At 40.0% G+C, this 19,978-nt stretch overlaps 1 protein-coding gene across 6 annotated transcripts in view; it reads right to left on the bottom strand.

Moving 5' to 3' along the window:
• spega (striated muscle enriched protein kinase a) overlaps nucleotides 1-19,978 on the bottom strand; it is an 81,247-nt gene that overhangs the window by 58,986 nt on the left and 2,283 nt on the right. For 2 of the 6 annotated variants that reach the window (XM_089133946.1, XM_089133949.1), the window contains exons 2-8: nucleotides 19,660-19,806; nucleotides 12,084-12,344; nucleotides 11,293-11,463; nucleotides 10,997-11,186; nucleotides 10,681-10,910; nucleotides 7,806-7,925; nucleotides 7,620-7,724 (exon numbers count right to left, since the gene is read on the bottom strand). In XM_089133946.1, the coding sequence (XP_088990072.1) occupies nucleotides 7,620-7,724; nucleotides 7,806-7,925; nucleotides 10,681-10,910; nucleotides 10,997-11,186; nucleotides 11,293-11,463; nucleotides 12,084-12,344; nucleotides 19,660-19,806 (1,224 nt within the window). Of the gene's footprint in view, nucleotides 1-7,619; nucleotides 7,725-7,805; nucleotides 7,926-10,680; nucleotides 10,911-10,996; nucleotides 11,187-11,292; nucleotides 11,464-12,083; nucleotides 12,345-19,659; nucleotides 19,807-19,978 lie in introns of those variants that run through there. The other 4 variants (XM_089133947.1, XM_089133948.1, XM_089133950.1 and 1 more) reach the window with 4 other exon arrangements.

The following is a 19,978-nucleotide window of genomic DNA, read 5'->3' as shown; positions in this document are numbered from 1 at the left end:
CTCTAGCCATTCTAGGTGTATATGACTAACTTCTCTCAGATGAAAACAATCAGAGTTATATTAAACAATGTCCTTGCCCTTCCAAGCTTCATATTGGCTGTAAATGGTTGTTTCTGTTTTGAAAGTCCATAAAACTGCATCTATCCATGATACAGGTGCATCTATCCTTCATAAAAGTGCATCTATCCATAAAAAAAATATATATTCATATAAAATATGAAAAATATTCATATTTAAGTTGTGCTTTAGATTTAAGTCAACTCCATATGTTCTTTTGGCCAGAAGTTATTTTACTATATAAAGTTTTAAATATGGATATTTTTCCTACATCTTCATCTTCCTCATCACTCCACATAAAGTCAACATCTGAGATATTTTCATCAGCTATATGTTCAAGCACTTCAGAACTGTATATTCTGCACATTAAAAAATTTCAAAAATGTATCGGTACTTTGATATATATATTTTTTTTTATATATATATAAAAGAAATTTCAATCAGCATTACTGAAAATGTGACTTCAGTAACAGGCTTTCAAACCTACTGTCCATTCTAATGGACAGACACATTTAAAAAAATCCTGATTTAAAACGTGCAATTCTACAGTCGATTTTTAACTTTAATTAAAAAGTTCAATCTTTCTATTTTACATACAAACCATGAAATCCTAGCAAAAATATATACAAAATGTATAAATATAACTTAGAAAATGTTGCTTGCTTCTGTGTTTGGAGTGAAGTGCTGACATGCTTCTCTTCAATGTAGTGTTTTTTTATATATAATTACCACATGCAGAGCTTTTCTGGCATTCGATTGGATGACTAACGTCCAATCTCATGGACTGCAGGCTTTAAACTAGGTGAAATGCTCCAGAAGTTAAAAAAAAGGGGGCTGACATGTGATGTCCATTGTAATGGACACAGGGTCTGAATCATAGACTGTAAAAAAAGATGGACGACGCCCCTTCGCTCTTTTCCATCAGAGAGAACTGAAGTGTCTCGATATGACGCTGACATCTTGGAACTTGAGTCTGCGCACTTGCGTGTTTCGGGACCAGCCATGCGCAGTCGTGAGCAGGAAAGCCGCGAAATCAAGGCCGCGCCCTCATTCTCGCTGAATCAAACGCAAGCACACGCCCCGCACTTTTATTAAGTGGCCTCTGTCTGCTTTGTTCTTCTTCAATGATGTCTGCTGATTGCAGAACTTCGTTAAAATAAGGTAAATACAACTACTAACCACTAGGGTTGGGAATCGTGAGAAATTTTCCGGTTCCGATTCCGGTTCCGCCAAACGATTCCGGTTCCGGTTCCGGTTCCCATTCAATTAAAAATATTAGTAAGAGAAAAATCCACAATCCTTTTTGTGTTTATTTCTTATAGTACTTGACAAATTAGTTTAACAGACTGGTAATGTAAACAAACTCAAAATATTATTAAGCAATCTTTGCAAAAAAAAAAATAATATATATATATATATATATATATATATATAAAGGAAATTAAAAAATTCTGCATTCTCTATAATAATTTAGACCTCTCCTTTATTGTATCTCCAACAGTGAAGAATACCCTCTCAGAAGGAGTAGAATATGCTTTAACACACATATGTGTGTAGAACAGATTATTTTTTAAAACGGTTTGAATGATTGATTCATTAAGACTTTACCTATTTCATTACTGGATAAATCGGCGCTCTAGCAGTTAATAAACAGAACTGCATGCGTCTTGCGGAAGAACATTGTTGCCGGAGCTACTTCTCTCTGTTTATATCCATGACGAGTCACGCAGGCATATTTGGGCTACTCCGCAGCAGCTGCGATCTGCCGGCCAGTCTAAACAAGAAGTCCGAGTATTAACGCTTTACGTAGTGATTCAAGATAAGACAAAAACACGGTTTGGAAAAAAAAAACATTATGATGCACTCGCTCATTGTATATATTTTGTAAATTCTGAACACAAAAAATATACGGACTGCATCTGTTTTGACCACTACCGTCAATGTTTACGCAAACTATAATCTCACTAATTCTGTAACGGAAATCATTTGAATATGTGAAACAAATAAATATTGAGACTGTGTGATTGTAAAGCAGTTTCATATCGACAACTGCTCTCTCTCTCTCTCTCTCTCTCTCTCTCTCTCTCTCTCAGCGCAAACAGATTTGAATGTAGGCTAGAGAGTGTCAGTGACTCGGCGGTCGGCGCGCGCAGCGTGCGTGTGTCTGTGTGTGACAAATGCAGCGCGTGTGAGAGCAAATCGCAACTTCAGTGGTGAAGTTTTTTTAATTTTGGAATAAGACGGCGTCTTCTACTACCAGCACTTCGCCCACATGATGATATCGCATCGGCATCAGAACCGTTTTCGGAACCGAAACTTAGGAATTTTGCACGGTTCCGGTATTTTTTCAAAAACACAACCGGTTCTGGAAAAGAACCGGTTCTCGGTTCCCAACCCTACTAACCACATAATCAACATTTTTTTTAAAAGTCCGCTGGTGCTTCAGTGACTACCTCGCACAGAGAACCTGTCAATCACAGCTGTCAATCATGATGTCAGAGCACCGTTATTTTATCATCACATAACTAACTAAAAACAAACTTATTTTAAAAACGAACACTTGAAATTACATCAACGTGATAGAAACTACAGCAAATGACAGAAACTATCTTTGGAAAAAGGATATGTGAAGTGTAATTCAATTGTTTAGTTGGTCTCGCGTCCCATTGAATAACATGGGGAGGCGGGGGTTATGAGCTATACTAGGTCCGGTCACAGGGGGGCGATCGAGACATTTTGGCTTCACTTTTGAGGGCTTGTGCGGCACGCTTGGTCTGAATGGGTTAAACTTCATCACGCTGAACAGGTAAACTCATCTACTACTCACTAGTCCCGCATCAACAGCCTTATTGTGTTTATAGCCATGCTCTAAAGTGATCCATATGTGTCTCCATCCATTTACGTTTCTTTCCATGTGATGAAGTAAATATCCTTCTTTCTGGTGTTAATGGCTGAAGTATACTACTGGCTACAGGGATCAGCTTATTTTCTCCCTGGCGCATCAGCACACACAATGGCTGCAAATAAGTTTTTCACTGTGCGATGCAACTCTTAGACTAATGAATCCGACGTTCCTGAGAATGTGCCACAAATCCTCGACAACCGACTTCCAATGGGTGAACCAGACTCCCCATCCTCGCTGTTCCGCTTCAGTGGCTAGTTGAGCATACCGCAGTTTCTTCCTCTAATACGCCTCATCTACAGCCTCCTCCCATGGCACTGTTAACTGTGAACAAGTGCCACAAGACAATATCTGGTCGGAGATTAATGGTGGCAATCTCAAGTGGAAAATTGGAAAAGCCATTGATCAACATCTGCCAGCATTTTCCAGTCTCTAGCAGCTTCCAGTTGTCCTGGGCAAGGATTGGATTTTTACACCTTTTCCTAGTTGCTCTCCTGGGCAGAGGAATGTTTTCTCTTGTGTGTAATGTTTTGATAGAATAGGTGGCAACTCATTGGTCATGTTACACTTGTCTTTCAAGCCAAACATCACAGCACCTGGTCATGGCGCCAAGAAATCCATCCTTGGCTAAGAGCCACCTTACACCCTGTCAAAATGTGCCTTAATGTTGTAGTTGACAAACACAAAAGACATGAGGGATCCTCTCCTAGAGGTTTAGGTTCTGTGGTGATGGGAGAACATCATATGTTGACCTGATGAGGAAACTGCTCCTACTCTGGGGTGCATTTCCCATATAGATTAGGTCAGCCGGAACTTGGAACACTTCCCATAAATCCTGATGTACTCGTTAAATCATAAGAAGAATGGCATCTATGTTAAAATTAGTGTCTCTGTTTATCCCGAGGTTTACTGCAGCCTAGTATCCAGGCCAGTATCTAGTCCCCTCCTGTGAAGGCCTCCTTCCCTTTACCTCTGTACAGATAATTGTTATCGGGATAATTACGGTTCACGTGGCTATGCCGAAGCGATAACATTCTCTATTATAAATTTTAAGGCCAGCCAAGTAGTTTGTTGAGGGTTGTTTATTTTTAGGGAAGGACTACATGCCTGCGCACATATATTCAAACGCGCATACCTAGAATGAACTCTTAGCGCATGTGCATGCCATCAGCGCTCTCACAGGTTCGCGTTTTAAAGTTTGCGTAGAGAGAACTTAAAGGGCATCTATTATGGAAAATTCACTTTTACATGGTGTTTGAACATAAATGTGTGTTGGCAGTGTGTGAGCAAAACCACCCTAAAACGATAAAAATCCACCCAATTTTTTTATACTCTCTCAATAAATCATATCCACTGTCTCAGAACGAGCTGTTCTAAGATTCAGCGCTTTGTGACGTAAAATTGAGCAAGGGGTTTGATTGACAGTGTGGATGTGGAAGAGACCCCGCCCTCGGTGATCTGTACACCATCCTCCATTGTTTCAACGACAGCGGTAATGTCTCTTGGAAACATAAGAGTTCTGTCGTGGGTTAATCCTGTTGTTGTGGCTTAAAAGTTAATCCTCAACTGTGGATCGTCATCTACTGTTTGCGATCCACCGACACCTCCAGTAACAGTAAGTGCAGTAAGTGTATTTTATGATTTTTGAGCAAATATTCTTTTCAGTCGATGTCAGACAATTCAACAACAAATGCATCTAAAGTTGTTGTCGTCGTCGTCGTAGGATGTCTGTGTATAAAATTTAAACCTTGTTTGTATAGTGTGTAACCACACGTTTATATATGAAGAGTTCAGATGCAAAAGCCTCTAAATGCCATTTGAAATTTTCTTCTTTAATGATGATTTTTATCAAACTTGTATATTTAAGTTCAGTAATTTCATTTAAACAACAATTAATAGGTAATTATCATTGCCATTTAAGTGAAATCACTGAACTATAATATATATATATATATATATTAGGGGTGGCACGGTTCACAAAACCGACGATTCGGTTTGTATCACGGTTTTAGGGTCACGGTTTTCGGTTCTGTACGGTTCTTGTTATTTGTTTCTTTTAATCTTTAACACTCCAGAAATGTACTTCAGCATGTGATATATAGCTTAATTATCCACACTTTAGGATACAGTATTACAAAAATTATATTTATGCAATCATGCACAAACTGAATTTAACTCTTTGACTTTAAGCACATTTTGGGACTATCTCAGAGGAAAGCTAGGTGAGATTTTGACACAGCAAGAGAGAAGACATTGACATGCTTTTCGTTTATTTGGCAAAAAAAGGAGAATGTGTATCACTATTTCTACAAGAACTTGTGCATTTTTATCACACAAATCTTATTTACACAAAGAAATTAACTTGCATTTATCAACTGGCAACTTTTGTAGCTCTTACAAAAATTCTTTCTTTTAAAAGAAAAAAAGATTAACTCTTAAAACACTGTCTTTTATGAATAAGTCAATATACATGAAACTTCATTGCTTATAATTAGGCTATAGCAATAGCAAAGGCCATAAACATAAAGTGAAACATAAGTTCAACCTCAACACAAAAGACAGTATCAACAATGCTTCTATTCCCTAAGAGTGAGGGTACTTTTTTTTACTTGAAATGAAAGTGCAGGATTTGGAAACATTTGACTGAAGCTCTTATCTAAACATAAAGTGCCACTGTAGCGTTATATTAAAATATCATAACATGAAATCCAAAATGTTCCCACACACTGGACTCAAACACAAGGAGAGTCTCCTCATGAAATACCTACGACTGGCAGATGAACGTGCTCCATAGAATGGAGTATTTTAACTGTGACAAGATGATTGACAGGGCAGTTTACAGTGACAGGATGCACACAGCACGCGACAGAGCTGTCCGTTAAAGATGACGTGCTAGTATGTCCCAAAGCTTGCCTACTGTTTTGCTACACACTCAAAAGTATGTACTTTTTCTTCACAAAAAGAGCACATACTTTTGGGCGTAGTATTAGTAAGCGAATTGGGACGCAGCAACTGTCATGAATTCAATATCCCATCATGCCTCTTACCTGGGACTGATTGCCCTACACACCTGCACTGCACTGATTGCACACACACCTGCACCTCATTCACACACACACACACACACATAAAAGCCACTTCCACGCCCCACTGCTCTGTGAAGTATTGCCATGCCCTGGCTTTCAATTCGAAGCATTTATCTGTGTGTTTCTGTTTGATTACTGAATTAGGACTGTGTACCCCGACCTGAGCTCTGATCGTTCTCTGTCTGCTTTGACCTGGATTGCTTATTGGACTTTGCCTATTACTCTCTACTCTGACTTCTGTCTGTGACCTCATTCTGCTCTGTGTTCTCTCCGTTGATCTATTTGCTGTTGTTTTACCCTGCCTGTTGACCATTCTAATAAAAGCTGCAAATGGATCCCTCAGCATCTGTGACTCCATTACAACATTGTTAAAAGCACTATATAAATGAAGATGACTTGACTTGATATAAATGACAGACATGGCATCTGAGGAGTATTCATTTTTTCTCAATTTCGCTTTATTTCCAGATTCAATGATCGACTTCTTACATTGTAGCTAGAGCACGTTCACACATGCGCAGTCTTCAAAACGGTGTTGTAAATCTCGTAACAAACTCAAGGATGTAAATGATTTGTATATTATAAATAAAAGACACAGATGGTCTCACTCTGAAATCTGATTCTAATTATCAAACGCATGTACACACGCACGTCACTGTATAGTGGGTAATGAAGCGGGAATCTGCGGAATCAGACGCTTCAAATAGCACCAACTGCAATGTTTAATTTTAAATGAATATTACTGGCAGTCTGGCACACGTGGGTGGGTGCTCGTTATTTTCGAGCGCCTATATCGGCGCCTATGGATGGTACTGAATGTCAGCTTGCTTATTTTGCTCAAGATAAGGATTTAATAAGTCCACATGCCATGCAATGTAGAAACTATGCTTCTAACCACAGCTCGAGAAACAGGGAGAATGATTAATTTGGGAGTGTGTGGATCAATTCAAGATTGGCTGGCAAGACCTATTGTCAATGAAACAGGGGTGCATTTCCCGAAAGCATCGTTAGCCAACTATGGTCGCAAGTTCCGTTATCACCATAGTTCAACGAGTTGATGTTACCTGAAATCATCGTTGTTACCCGAAATCATGGAAATAAGCAAAAATGCTGTCAGTGTCTGGCAACTTAAAGGGGTCATCAGATGCAAAATTCTATTTTACATAGTTTGCATGCAAATGTGTCTTTGCAGTCTGTAGACACAACCACCCAACAATGAAAAAATCTATTTCCTCTTTTTTATCCTCAAAAAGCCTAAACACTCTCAATAATCAAGCCGTTTGGATTTTCTGAGCAACATGATGTCATTGCTCATGCTCTGTCCACGACCACTGATGGACTGTCCAGTATTAGCATATTTCCGCCCTCAGCCATTTGTATTCTGTCTGCCAAGGCCGTCTTGTGTCGGCACCCACCAAGGAAAAGATGGCTGGGGTGAGCAGTTGCTCATAATCATACTCTACCCTAGTTCTCAATTAATTATCACAGATTATAGAACATGATACACTAACTTTAAACAAACATAACAGGAACTATCATGCCAGCATAGTTTAAGAAAAGACAAACAAACTTACCCATGGATGGATCCAGGTTTTTTGGTCCTTTCCAGCTCAATGAGACAGTTTTCCCAGTCACACATCCAATTAGTGGAGGACCATCAGGAGGCTCGGGAAGGCTAACTGTCATGAAGCTACAATGTTAGTGAGGCAAACACATGAATATTACAATACTATTATATATGAGAGGAAGTTCCATCTTACCTGCAACATATAGATGAGCATAGCAGGCAGCCTTCCCCACTTTATTGGAGATGATACATTTATACACACCACTGTGGCCATGACACACAGAATTAATGACCAGACTGTGAACATCCCTGTCTAGAAGAGGTACATGATAGGATATGATTAAAGATGACGTATTCGGGAGACAATAAATGTAGTAAACGAATAAGAACCTCCCAGTTAGAACTATGGCCACTAATATCCTTTAAAGGTCCCCTGACATGAAATTTTCATTTTCTGAGGTTTTTTAACATTAATATGAGTTCCCCTAGACTGTATTTGGTCCCCTCGTGTCTAGAATTTTTAATCGGTGTAAACTGAGCTTTGGCTATTTTTCTCTTCTCTGCATCCGTCTGCATCTCAGACGCGCTGATCTGGAATCTCCCCCGTCATATAGGAGAAAGGTTACTCCCCTTTCTCTGCTTTGCCCGCCCAGAGAATTTGCCCCGACGATGAGAAAATGAGCTAGGAACAGGAAGTACGAACACGCCCAGGCGCGATTTTATTTTTTCCTAGAGAAATAGCTTTGAGATTTGAGTTTTTCCTCGAGAAATATCATGGCTTGCAAACGAGCGAAGCATGGCAGTTGCTCAGTGTTCGGATGTACAAATGAACGCAAAAGTATTTTTTAGTTCCTTCATCCGAGCCTCTGAAGAAACAATGGGTTAATTTTATTTACTCTGGAAATGAGCCGACTCAACTCCCAGAAGTTTTGTATGGTCCAAACGGGCAGAAGACAGGTAAGTTAATATTTCTCTCAAAATCGTTCGATACTGTTTATGCATCAGTAAGTCAAGCCAGACTATTATCAACTTCACGTCGTTTCTTTGAGTAGGATGAAAATAATCTTATTTAAAGAAAGTGTTTAGCAGGATGATATTCAATACGGTAAGCATGCGCTGCTTTGTTTACGTTATGTGTATCTGCAGCCGGCAGCGTCGGTTTTCCTTTTTGAATGACGAATATAGACTAATATATCTAGACCATTGGCTTATTAAACGCAGGTGCAGAACGCACATTTAGCTGACAGTCGCCTGTCGTTCTCCCAATGTGTTCAAGTGCAGCTTTTTATCTCGACGAGAGCGGACGGGTTTCGGGCTTGTATCGGGCAGATGTAATATGTGTTTGTGGCTAGAATTTTCACGTGATGAAATACAGAGATCTGACAATGGCACTCAAACATTTCATTAGTCCAGTGGCAGAACTTTTGCCAAGCGTGACAGAGGTTCTGGGTTCTAATCCGCACTCATATCATTTTTCTTCTATCTCTGATTAAAACCGATTATGTTTATCAGTTGTATGTTTGTGTGCATTTTACTTTGTGATTTCACCGGATCGAATATAGAGTCTCCACAACGGATTAAAGCGCGAGTCCGTGTGAAGACTGTGTGTGACAGCGCGAGCCACAAGAGAACTGTATCCACGCTACTGATCGCAGCGGCAACGAGCACTTTGATCACTCGTTTTCAAAAGCAACACATTTCAGTGCTAGATCGCCTCTTATTTAAAGAAACGAACTAAATGAATGCTTTGCTAGTTAACTAGAGATTGTTTATTTATTAGTATAATTTACATCTGTGCCGCGAGAGATGTTTCAAAAGTGGTTGGGACAATATCGACCCTGGCTAAAAGTGGTGGGGACATGTCCCACCCCTCCCACCCGCAAATTACGCCTATGCGATTCAGTAATCTTGATATCTGTAATAGTAAAAATGTATAATAGCTGTAGTACGTTTTCAAGAGAGTTTCACATGTAACATGTAGCTATTTCATATGCAAGCATGTCAGCCAATCGCAGCCAGTGGTGGAGGAAGTACTGAATCTCAGTACTTAAGTAAAAGTACAAATACCCAGATAAATATTTACTTTAGTAAAAGTAGAAGTAACACAATGACAACCATACTTAAGTAAAAAGTAAAAAGTACTTTATTTTAAATGTACTTTAAGTATTAAAAGTAAAAGTACTTGCATAACAATTTATTATCTTAATGTCTATTTTCTAATGATTAATAAAACATTTAATTCTAACTCATTCAACCTAATAGCCTTCTCGTATAATGATGTTCAATAATGATGGAAAAAATTTCACCATTTCTGAAACAAGCTTGCAATTAGACAATATCATGCTTATCCTTACTATTGGCAGTAAACGCGATTCATTTATGGTGTAATTCTGAACCTCTTGGCTTGCCATAATCCTAACCAAACCAAACATATATTACACACGGTGTGTTTCCTATGCACGTAAAAACAAATTTTCGCGTATGAGTTGCATGATAAACACACTGCGTGTGAGGCGCATTTAGTGTGACCGGGTTGGTATACTGTATCTATGGCAACCAAACGTCACTGGTGAGACAAACGTGCAACGAACGGACGGTCAGATTACGTTTTGGCAGGGGAAAAACTGATCAGGAAATGTAACGAAAATGTAACAGAAGTTGTAGAAATGTAGTGGAGTAGAAAGTATAATAATTGCTGCAAAATGTAACGAAGTAAAAGTAAAAAGTAGGCACTATTTATTCTACTTAAGTAAAGTAAAGATACGTGAAAAATGTACTTAAGTAAAGTAACGAAGTATTTGTACTTCGTTACATTCCACCACTGATCGCAGCAGTGGGCGGTTACATTGAATCCCACAGCAGACACGCCCCTTCAAACAGACCGTTCTAAGCAGAGGCTAAAATCAGGCTAGGAAAAATGCCTTTTATTTCTAAATTATGACTATTTTTGATCTAAAAAAACATACTAACATTATAAGGGCAACCCAGGAAACATTATAAAATAATACAAAAAACCCATGTCGGGGGACCTTTAAACTGCTTTTGACAAGTTTTTTTTGTGGACTTACACTGTATCATCTTTACTTCATCTGTGCTCTCTATCATCTTGCCATTGTGGAACCAAATGATTTTGGGGTATGGCATGCCTGTTACCCTGCACTTCAATACTGCTTCTTTCCCTTCAACTACTTCCAGGTCACTGAGAGGTTTTATGAAGTCTGGCATTGTCTTGAGTTCCAACTCTCCCTCAGACACCTCAGGCTCCTCAGGGATTGATGGCATCTTTTCTAACCTGGACCTGAGCGCAAAATGAACGAACAAATGAGACAGAAAAAGAATAAAGAATGTTAATTATTCATTGATAAGAAAAGTTGATCTTCTTACATGTGAGTACATATGGCAGGTCGAGGTTCCTGCACATGGAGTTCAGCAGAGCTCTCCGCTTGTCCATGAACATTTCGAGCAATTACTGTGTAAAATCCCTCACTCTCCTTGTTAACATTAGTGATGAGCAAAGAGTGATGCCCATTTACTCGGAGAATGCGAATATTATCAGTCTCCACCACAGGTTGTTCTAGGACACAAAATATGTATTTGTAATCAGTGTTGACAAATGTTTTTGTTGCTTTTGTTCCAGAGCAGTTATTTCAGAAAGAAAAAAAAAATCTTCTGGAGCTGACTCTTTATTTTACCACAATGAGTCCAGGTCACTTCAGGAGGGGGAAATCCACTGACTTTGCAATCAAATTGTGCAGACCAGCCCTCAGTAGCCTCCAGTACCTCCAGTTTCCGTGTAAAGAGTGGCTCCTTAGATGGAATCACCAGAAGATTAGCTGTACAAGAGAGATTTTCTGTACCATACACATAAGAAAAATAAGCACTGTTAATATCAATCAGAAGTTATCCAAGCAAATACTGGAAAACAATATTAATTATATTATATTATATATAGCCTATTACTGATGCATATATGCAACATGACATCATGACTTTTGCGTAAACATATACGCCACTTTCGAGTCAGGTGGCGGGTTATTTCTACGCATTTTGAGCTATCCGCGTGTATGCGTGTATGTCTACGCCATTAACGTCCGTGTCATTCCGCGTGTCTGTACACGCAGTCAAATCTCCAGTCATAAATGCCATTAACCCCAGTGACGGTTAAGTTTAGGGATGGGGTTGAGGTAAGTCATATCTTTTTTTTACCTATGGATGGTAAGGGAACAGTCATAAATGCCATTAACCCCAGTGACGGTTAGGTTTAGGGACGGGGTTGAGGTAAGTCATATATTTATATAACGTTAAGTCAACGGCGTTCATAAACACGCTGAAAGGCGATTATGCGTCTTGATAGCACGCCAAAAATGGAAATACGAATTGGCGTGGCATACACACGCTACTTCATGAGATCAGTCTGCATATATGATGTAACACAGCTATGCTCACTATTCACAGTTGGTATGATTCCTACCTTTTGCTGAACTGACTTTGCAAGTATAGCTTCCACTGTAGTCTTCATGTGCAGATTTAAACAGAAGATGGCATCGATGTCCATCAAACTGCATCTTACAATCAAATAGTGCTGGCTGTATCAACTTCCCATTGGCTAGCCAATCAACATCCAAAGCCTGTGGCCCAGTTACGCAACATTCAAACAAGGCTATCTCTCCTGCCTTGACTTTCACATCCTGCATAGGTCTGACAATGGTCAGAGATGACTCAGCAGTAGCTGCTAGGCAGAAAAGAACAGTTACAATTCATGATCAATCTGAAGTTCAAGCCTCAGCTTGAATTAGAATTACTTGCAGAAATATCAACATTTATTGACAATATTAAAAGCATGTGATTTGTTCCAGAATTTTCTCTTTGTTATGCTGGTTGAAAGTCTCTTCTGATCCTGACAGAAATCAAGTAGTCTAAATGTAATGTATGTATGGTCTGTGGAAGGTGTAGGACCATAAAATGTTCATGTAATCATTGCTCTAATTCCAAAAGGACAACAATGTCCTCCCTGCCTGTCAACGTATATATTTCTCACCTTCGCGAACCCTGCTTTCTTTCACAGTGTCACAAGTCAGCTGTGTCTTTGATGCTATCTAGAGTTAGACAGATGTTAGTTACTGAGCACCACAAACCAAAACTTTTACAGTTCCTCCTGAACCAAAACATTGCGCTAATGCTGCATTTATAACTCAGATTTATGCGTTTCAATGGCAGTACTGTCAATGGAGAAATGAATCTGCAGCAGTCAGGTGATACAGGTCAGTGCTCTTTTAAGGTGTTTATGTTCATTATTATTGTAATGTTATGTGCTTTGAGACATGAGGAAGTTCGTGTTTTGGAGGAGGCGTGGTTTTTAAAACGCTCTGAAGGGAGGGTGGGATATTGTGCTTTCAAAGTTAGCTCGCTTTTGCTAGCCTCTCCGAAAACCACATACCCTACCTTTAAGATGCAGTGAATTTGTGAATTCACTGCATCTTAAATTTATTTTGTGATTGTAGTGAATTTATTTTGTGATTGTAGTCTATTCAACTACAAATCAACAGATACAGTAACAGACATTCTGTCACCTTGTGAGTATTAGCTAGAGTATTAGAGATGTAGTTTTATGTATACCATAGTTGTAGGTGTATCATGTGATTAAACTTTTCACTGTACTTATTATGCAGATAATTTTCAAAAATAATTAATTGGTCTTAAAATTGGTCCTATTATTGGGGGAAAAATCTTGATGCAGATATTATTACTATATTTATTTTGCTATCAACATCATCACAATAAAATGCATTGTTTTACTTAATGTTAGTAATTTAATTCCACCCACTCTTACTTTCACAGTTCATTACTGCACTTGTGTTTTTATTTCCTACCATTAATGTTGTAATAACAGTGTAATGGTTGGCAACAGAAGAGAAAAACTGCAGAGGATTTTGGCCAGTGAACAAAAGCAGATGGCACAGAGTGAGATAACTGACCACAGCTGGGGAGATAATAGATTTACCACGTGGTCCCTGATCCAATAAATTTGTTTCCACTGATGAAAAGGCAATGGCCTCAGCATGGAACAGACACTGTGGCTTCATGGAAAATTCCAGGAACATTGCTTTGTTGAAAGGTGTCACAGCATTTAAGCAGAAGTAAACTTGTCCTGACAATTCTCTAAACAAATGTATATGTCCTGTTTTAAAAGTTAAGCTCACCATCACTTATTTTTTTTCAAATCCTCAATTTCCTTTGCATTGTTATAAAGTTCCCCTTCAGGGACTACCGCTGCGTGTAATCGCAGTGGGAACGCCCCCCAGTCAATGGAGAGATGGAGTGTCACAGCGAGTGACGTCATCGACCAGGAAGCTATAAATATCCCCTGAATACACGAGCCGCCAGCTTCTGTTACTTCAGCAAGCTCTCTGTGTGTGTCTGAAATCTTTTGATTGTGTTTGTCTGTTCTGTCAGGAGTTCATCACTATATATATTTATTTATCTATTAAAAAAACAATATGAACGAGCATTATAGGAAGTGTATTCCCCCCTGTACACAATACATTACAGGTGGGGATCCACACGAGCTATGTGTGGCTTGTTTGGGAGTGCAGCATGCCCAGTCGGCTCTTGAGGGAGTCGATTGTGAGCATTGCGAGCGCTTTCCTCTGAGAACTCTGCGCTCATGGCGATCGCTCTTCGAGGAGAGCGGTATGCTGCGAGCTCCCCAAGGCTCAGGTCCCGCTTCTGTTGAGGCAGAGCGGCGGCGCTTGTCTTGGGGTTTGCAGATGGATCTCACGACGTTGAGACGGGCCCCACCCTATCTCAGCTTTCTCCGGCGGGATCCAGTGCCTCTCACCTGGCTCTGGAAGCACGCGCTGCGGCGGTTACTTCTGCCTGGGTGGAGGCACATGATGATGTTGAATTGAGATTATCCAGTTCTGAGGAGCTGGATGTCGAAAGTTTTGCATCAGAGGAAACTAGTTTGTCAGATTATACTGCAAATGAAGAAAGTTTGATGGATGTGTTATCTCGTGCTGTTGAAAAGCTCAGTATTGAATGGCCAACTGATCTGTTTGCATACAATGGCCATTATGCAGGCTTATCAGGCCGACCTGCTTAAAGATGTGTGTGAGGGGGGAGAAATTTCGGCAGATATGATTACTGAGCTCAGGCAAACTGCTGATCTCACTCTCCGGGCCACCAGAGAGACCGCTAAATCTATTGGCCGGTCTATGGCAGTCATGGTGGCCACAGAAAGGCACTTTCAGTATGGTTGAGTCAGACCTCGATGAAAGAAAAAGACAAGACTCATTCTTTTAAATGCTCCTGTTTCACCTGCAGGCCTCTTCGGTGACTCTATTCACTCTGTCACGGAGAGTTTCCAGAAAAAGAAAAAAACAGGAGGCTGCCTTTCATAAGTTCATCCCTCTCAAAGTGTGTGTCACTGGCATGGCCGTGGGAACATATTTTATCATGGGGGTGCTGGGGGCGGGGCTTAATGGGCGTGGCTTGACAGAGTCGGCGCCAGAGCAGATCTACTGGAGGGGCATTGGGTCATCAGGGGGTTTGCACTGCCGTTTGAGAAATATTTTGACGCAAAAAAAAACAAAAAAACAAACAAACCAGAAACACCTTTTACTACTATCATAATTATTAATAATTATTATTTGGGAATTTCTCCACCACTTTTTGCCAGAGTCGATATTGTCCCCAGCACTTTTAAACATCTCGCGGCGTGGATGTACCAATACAAATAAATAAAACAAATCCGGTTAACTAGTCTAGCACAACATTCATTTGTTAAATAAGAGGAGAAATAGCACGCTGAAATGTGTTATTTTTTAAAATCAAGTGATCATAGTAGGCTACTCGTTGACTCAGTGCTGTGCTGATAGTGTTCTCTTGTGGCTCGCGCTGCCACAAGGAACATCTTCACACGGACACGAGCTTGATCAGTTGCGGAGAAATCTCTATTCGTACCAGTGAAACCACAAAGTAAAATGCATTCAAACATTTTGTCATGTCCCTGCTTGACAACAACTGATAAACATAATCGGTTTTTATGAGGGGGGAAAAAAAACTATGCGAGTGTGAATAGAACTCAGAAACTTTTGCACGTTAGTCTAATGTTCTTCCACTTGACTTGACCATTACATTAACTACCATTACACCACATACAGGCGAATTTGGGGGAATGCAAGGTCTCGAGGTGCATTTTTGTTGAACTTATTTTAACTTGAGTGCCGCGTTTTGAGAATGAGGTTTCATTCGCGAGACGCGAGCGCAACAGTTGCGTGCGCGTTCACAGTGAAAAGCATTTGGAACAGTAGCAGAGGGTAATGGAAAAACTCGTTCTTTGTGAACAGCCCTTAATGCCAAAGAATGCTTTAATCAAGACATCTGTATTTAGTTTTTTCACATGCATAAAATGAGTGTCAAATCAATTTTGACATGCTGGACCTCAACCAGTGTCATGCCACTCACTCTATGCGAGATCGACTTTTGCCTTATGATAGGCAGCCTATAATTTCTATACAACTCTTCGACAACATATGGAAATGAAATAATCGTTAGAGTCGTTTTATAAAGGTAGAAGGTGTTCTTAAAAAACATGTTGAAAAACAAATTTATTTAAAGTCACGTCATATTAAATTTCAATGTAGTGAAACAGCTGTCGCCAGGGGGTGCTGCAGCACCCTCAGCACCCCTACTTCCCACGGCCCTGGTCACTGGGGCTGCTGATGCAGTGTCATTGTGCCCTGGTTATGTGGAAAGATCCTTGTTTTCTGTCCCAAGGCCCTGTGTTGGGAGCTCCTTGTCGTCGCGTTATGCTAACGACGGATGCCTCTCTCACGGGTTGGGGAGCGATCATGAGTTGTTGCCCGGCTCGGGGTCTGTGGAAAGACAATCACCGTCTATGGCACATAAATTGTCTAGAGATGTTGGCAGTGTTTCAGGCTCTGAAACACTTCCTCCCAGACCTAAGGGGCCACCATGTTCTTGTCCGAACAGAAAACACATCGGTGGTCTCTTATTAGGGCTGCAACTAACGATTATTTTGATAATCGATTAATCGGACGATTATTTTTTCGATTAATCGATTAATCGGATAAAAAATTTATTCCATTTTTTTGTTTATTATAACTAAATAAAACCCTAAAAACCACACTCTTTTGTGTGTTAAACAATCTTCTTAATACAGACAACTTCATTATATAGAAAAACAACAAATAAAAAAAATATATATGACCATAACCTATGACAAAAATGCTATTGTAAACTAGATTAGTGGATAACTCCGAAAAACTTAGCCTAGAAAAATCACAAGTGCACAATAATTTTATAAAATCTGAACATTTAGTGAAAAAAACATTCCTTAGTGGGGAAAAAATAAGAGACAATAAGTGTAGCACTATCTCTGGTAAAACGTTACACATTGCTCTTTGTATTGTTGTTATACATTCATGAAAAACATCGTAAAAATCAGATGCACAGCTATTTAGTGAGGAAGCAATATTGACTGTGTATTATACAGTATCTTTGCAATAGTTTATTAAGCCTTTTCTTTTAACAGTTTTAAATTTCAGTTAGGCTACTGTGCACGTGAAGAACAATTATAGTGCGCCGAGTCTACTCTAGTGTTGTGATCTAACAGACAGACACTCAGTAGAAAGTGATTAAGTTACAGCAATAAAAGTCTAGCAAGATAGTCATTATATTACGAAACCATAGACCTTTATCTACGGATCAATTATAATAATAACATTGAATCATCTTGGAAAGAGTTTCATCATGTTAACTGTTGTAACGCGACGCGCTGTTTGAACACCGAATAGAGAATGACTGACAGCCGCAGTGGAGGGAAAAGCTTACGTTAACTTGAATTTAATGACTTAAATATACATTTCTATCTCACATTATACTACAGTATGGCTTCATAAAGTATACACGATTAACGCAGGTCACCTATTTTAGTTTCAAAACGGCGAATTTGCCGAAAGGTGAATGATTTTCATGTATGCTGCATATTGATAGCGGTTTCCTGATGCCCGCAAATTAGTTCAAAATCACGGAATCAAGAGTGCGCATGCGAGACAGAAGATAATGTGCTCCAAACCGTCCGTGTTGCGCACAGACCGGCGAGGGAGAGAGACTGCGTGTGTGCCTCATGAAGCGCATGTAAGAAGCGCATGTAAGAAGCGCATGTAAGAAGTGCATGTAAACAATCCCTGTGACGTAATCAGACCAACTAATCGATAATGACATTTGTTGACAACGATTTTCATAATCGATTATAATTGATTTAATCGATTAGTTGTTGCAGCCCTATCTCTTATATCAACCATCAGGGGGGTCTGCGTCCTCGTCCACTTTACAAACTGGCAGGTCAGATTCTCCTTTGGTCCCAGGGGAGAATTCTTTCTCTGAGAGCTATTTATCTGTGATATTTAATCTGTGATATCTGACTGATATTTAAATCAGGGGGCAGACATCCTGTCAAGACAGGGGCCGAGGCCCGGGTAATGGAGTCTTTACCCCGAGGTGGTGGAGCTCCTATGGGAACATTTCGGTCGTGCCGAGGTAGACCTATTTGCTTCCCGAGAAACATCACACTGTCCTCTGTGTTTCTCTCTCAGCCCTCCAGCCCCGCTGGGGTTGGATGCGATGGGACATCTGTGGCCGAGGTCACGTCTGTGCATTTTCTCCGATAGCTCTGCTCCCGGGAGTTCTGGAGAGGGTTCGCCGGGACGGGCTCAGTCTTCTGCTAATTGTCCCGTTCTGGCCGGCTCGAGTATGGTTTGCGGACCTAGTGTCTCCGCTCAACGGCTCTCCCCTGGTACTGATCAGGAGAGACCTACTCTCTCAGACGAGCGGGTCCATCCTTCACCCCCGCCCAGAACTATGGAGGCTGTGGGCTCTGAGGGGGCCCAGCTCATACATTCTGGTCTCTCGACTGAGGTCGTTGAGACCATCCTCCAATCCAGAGTTCCCGCCACGAGGAAGTTATTTGCTGCGAGGTGGAAACGTTTCACCTCTGGGTGTGGAGAGCACCAGCAGGACCCAGTTAACTGCCCGGTTGGTACAGTGCTGGATTTCCTGCAGGAACGTCTCTCCACTGGGTTATCCCACTCCACACTGAAGGTGTCATCTTGGCCTTAGCTGCTTACCACGTCCCTTCAAGTGGAGGTTCCCTATGACTGTATGACTCATTAATCAGAGTCATACAATTATAGGCCAAATATAATTCTATCAGTATAAGTCAAGTATACTTAAGTGCAATTTTAAGTATATTTCTGAGAAGTACATAAAGTATATTTCTGAGAAGAACATTGAAAAAGTGGACTGTAAGTACTGTATACTTTCTTATTTTTACTTTTAAAAGAAGTATACTAATAGCACACTTGAATAAACTTGTTTTTCATAAGGGTATGCAAGATTGTTTTCATGAATTGTTTTGATAAAGATAAAGAATTTATGCAGATATTGTCCAAAACCCTCTTTTACCATGGGTGTTTTTAAATCTTTGAATGGCACTATCTATATAGGCCTGTATATATTTCCTTATTGTGAAATTCTTCTCATATGACACAAATCAACCAGCATGTGAGTCATTTGTTGCTTAGTGATGATCATGCTAATGCTAGACAGATCTGTACAGATGCTGCACAAAATAGTATTTACTTCATGACTTATAAATTGAAGATTTCTGCTGAATCTTCAGAGCTTTTACATTATCTTTCCTCTAAGGGTTTTACAAACCACTGATGTTGTCTATTTCATAGAGATGTTTTTTCTAATTATAGATTCATATTTAATATATGAATCATAACTCTTTAAATTGGCTAGTAGTAAGTTGACAGCATTACCCGAAATGGGTGATTTTCATTTGGTGGGTGCTCATTTCAAACCATGTTATATGATTTAATTACAGAGTGTCTCCACTCTAACTCGTTCTTGTATTAGTCCTAAATGAGAAGATCATGAAGATGTTGATGCAAAGTGGTCATAAGATAATTTTAAAGTCCCAGACAATAATACTGTAGCTTAGGTCTGACATATCTTACCTCTGGGCCCAGGGTTTCCCTTGATGATGCTCTGAAGCATCACCTCTGATCCAGAGGATCCCATAACACCCTTACAAGGAAGTTCCGCCATGGGGGCCTCTGTGTGGTCCTCCTTCACAGACATGCAGAAGTCATCTGATGGGTCCTCTGAAAATCGGGCAACGGTTGTTACACAAAGATCAAGTGATGATAAGGTAACCTATCATGAAGTCATTACAACCTCACAATGTCTAGTCACCTGTCTCTGGTTATATGATCTACATTTAAACATTAGGCTCAAAACACAATTTGATTCTGTTCCTGCAATGCAGTAAAATAG

The sequence above is a fragment of the Pimephales promelas genome, chromosome 8 (assembly GCF_988280905.1).
Source record: "Pimephales promelas chromosome 8, fPimPro1.hap1.1, whole genome shotgun sequence".
NCBI classification, from domain to species: domain Eukaryota; kingdom Metazoa; phylum Chordata; class Actinopteri; order Cypriniformes; family Leuciscidae; genus Pimephales; species Pimephales promelas.
The sequence above is the reverse complement of the archived record's forward strand: the minus strand, read 5'-3'. Positions and strand labels throughout refer to the sequence as shown.